This window comes from Sinocyclocheilus rhinocerous, unplaced genomic scaffold, assembly GCF_001515625.1.
Source record: "Sinocyclocheilus rhinocerous isolate Xijiao unplaced genomic scaffold, SAMN03320098_v1.1 scaffold898, whole genome shotgun sequence".
NCBI classification, from domain to species: domain Eukaryota; kingdom Metazoa; phylum Chordata; class Actinopteri; order Cypriniformes; family Cyprinidae; genus Sinocyclocheilus; species Sinocyclocheilus rhinocerous.
Window position 1 is genome coordinate 117,644 of NW_015652144.1, and position 2,768 is coordinate 120,411.

Consider the following 2,768-nt stretch of genomic DNA (forward strand, 5'->3'; position numbering starts at 1 on the left):
TTTTTTTTTTTTTTTAAATGTCGTGATTTTGAACAGATGTAAACCATGGCAGAAGGCTTAAAAGTATAGACGTGATACCAGCTAAATTTAATTAGGCTATTGTACTAAATCGCAGAAATGTAGGACTTTAGTCTGCTATTCCCCGCTCTGTGAAGTAACGTGAGGGGAGGGAGGAAACTAGTTGACGTTAGCTAGTTAATTAGCCATGTTATCTGCCTCGGTAGCAAGCCAAATAGTATTTATTTCATCACAGAAACAAACGGCGGGTGGGTCTCTGTCTTGAAGAGGGAGAAATGAAGATGACACAGATATATAGTTTATGTACGACCTGGAAGTATTTATTTAGCGATCGGAATCTACACAGTAGGTTTTGACAGTGTAAACAGGCAACATTCAGTCTGGGGTCAAAATATGCCTCTCTCTCTGTGTACAGCGACAGGTGCTTTTCAACAACACAAAAGATTAACATGAGCTTCCTGGAAGACACTAGCTCTTCCACTGAAGCACAAAGCCCAGTGAAACACAGTACCAGACTAACTAGAACACAGATCAGACTCGGGGGAGCGGCGCTAAAACGTCATCTGTACGGAACATGGTTACCTGAAAAATTCCCACATGGCAGACTGGAAAAAGTTACAGGGATTCATCTCCTTCGGCTAGCACCCACCGGAGGGGGAGGGGTCGTGTGACCCGTTACGCTCTTCGCTGCACACAACTGAGGGAGTCCTGCACTTTCCTTCTTTGACGACACTTAAAAAAACTGTGCATACCGCAGGAATGGTATAACGGAAAATTTTAGTGGTTTTGAAACCGTGACTTTTCCAAACCGCGGTATACCTTGAAACCGGTTATCGTCCCATGCCTAGAATCTACACAGTAGGTTTTGACAGTGTAAACAGGCAACATTCAGTCTGGGGTCAAAATATGCCTCTCTCTCTGTGTACAGCGACAGGTGCTTTTCAACAACACAAAAGATTAACATGAGCTTCCTGGAAGACACTAGCTCTTCCACTGAAGCACAAAGCCCAGTGAAACACAGTACCAGACTAACTAGAACACAGATCAGACTCGGGGGGAGGAAACACACAAATACCCAGATTTCCTCTGAGATGCTTTCCATAAAGTCAGGCAACAGGAAACTCATGAACACAAAACCATCCTGGTCACTCTTCCTATAATTCTGTTATCAGGAAAACTGCTAAAGAGCTACTGCCTGTGTATCCCTGAGGGGACATTAATTTGAAAACAAACCATTTCTCTGTGGAAAGTGGTCAGAACAAGCTGCAAAGTGGACTAGACTATATGCTGATAATCAAAAAGGTCTGGCTGTTAGAGGTTACTTCTTACCTGACGTTCTGTGTGGGGTTCCACCTCTCTGAGGGAAGCTCTCCGCTCTGTGGATCATCTACTGGAGGATGCAGAATGGAGATGCACACGTCCCCGTTCTGTGAAAGCACAAAGAGATTCATCAATCACAGGATCGTAATGCTTTCATGAGGCAAAACAAGCATCTGAGTGAACCCCTCGCCTCCACACCACTGCTGTGAGTACTCGAGTCAGAGCGAGGCTTAAAACTATAGGGAGCCCTTTTACATTATAAGGTTACAATTAGGCCTAACAACTTAACCCAAACTTAAATTTAATTGCTATTTATTTTAAATAGACGATCAACACTCAACTTTAAAAAAAAATAAAAAATTGTATGCAAACATGTAAATTGCATAATGCAGTTTTTAAATTAACTTATAAATAATACAATTTCTAAGGCTCCATTAATTATTTGAATTTCCTGAGAAGGAAAAACAAAAAACTGTATTCGTGCGGTACACATGCGTACCGAACCGCAAGACCCGTACCGAAACGGTTCGGTATGAATACGTGTACCGTTACACCCCTAGTGAATGCACATCAGTTCAATTCAATATTAATGTGGCAAGATGTTACACTGCATGGCAACCATAAACAACATACAGTTACACCACATTTATACAGGAACACATGCTGGTGATGCGTCTAAACAAATAAATAAAAATAATGCACATTGTAAATCAACAAAGCTGACTACACTACAGCACACCACACACATTATCCATGATATACATTTTCAAAAACTATTGAACCTTAAGAGAGGAAGGCCAATTGTAATTTTTTACATTTTAACTACAAATCCGCCTGCAATTTTTCGCTAAAAGAAACCGAATATAAAAGTATGATACCAAATACAATGCTACTGATCACAATATTAATTAAAATACAATTGAACATCAGCGTATTTTAGGGATGCCACTAACGACCATTTTTATTTCGATTAATCTATCGACTAATTTATCGATTAATCTATTAATCTAACCGATTAATTTCCCGCAAAAATCAACAATTTTACTTACGAATATTTTATTAAACTATATTTTATAAAACCAAACGAAATCTAAATTTCTATGAAATCCTCTTTTTAAAGCAAAAGTAAAGTGCAACAGAGTGCAAGAAGCAAGTGTCCATCTCATAGTCCAAATCACTGAAATCAAAGTTCAGTATTATAGTGTAAGAATGACAACATATCCACGTGTTCTAGTCTACTAATAATAAAATTATAATCAAAAAACACTTTTTAAAGGAGTATTTACCAGAATTTATTTAGGAGAAAACTGTAAATGTGCAGTATTTCTGAAAAAAGAAAGAAAAAAAAACTTTTTTTTTTTTTTTTATAAAATCAATTAATTGGAGATGCTTTTGATTATTAAAATTTATAAAATTTATTAAAATGGAAT

General features: G+C 37.8%; 1 protein-coding gene across 1 annotated transcript in view; it reads right to left on the bottom strand.

Moving 5' to 3' along the window:
* The window catches only part of LOC107713650 (ubiquitin-conjugating enzyme E2 R2-like), a 15,429-nt gene that overhangs the window by 5,015 nt on the left and 7,646 nt on the right, over nucleotides 1-2,768 (bottom strand). The window contains exon 3 of the mRNA XM_016519226.1: nucleotides 1,348-1,445. Coding sequence (XP_016374712.1) covers nucleotides 1,348-1,445 — 98 coding nt within the window. The remainder of the gene's footprint in view (nucleotides 1-1,347; nucleotides 1,446-2,768) is intronic.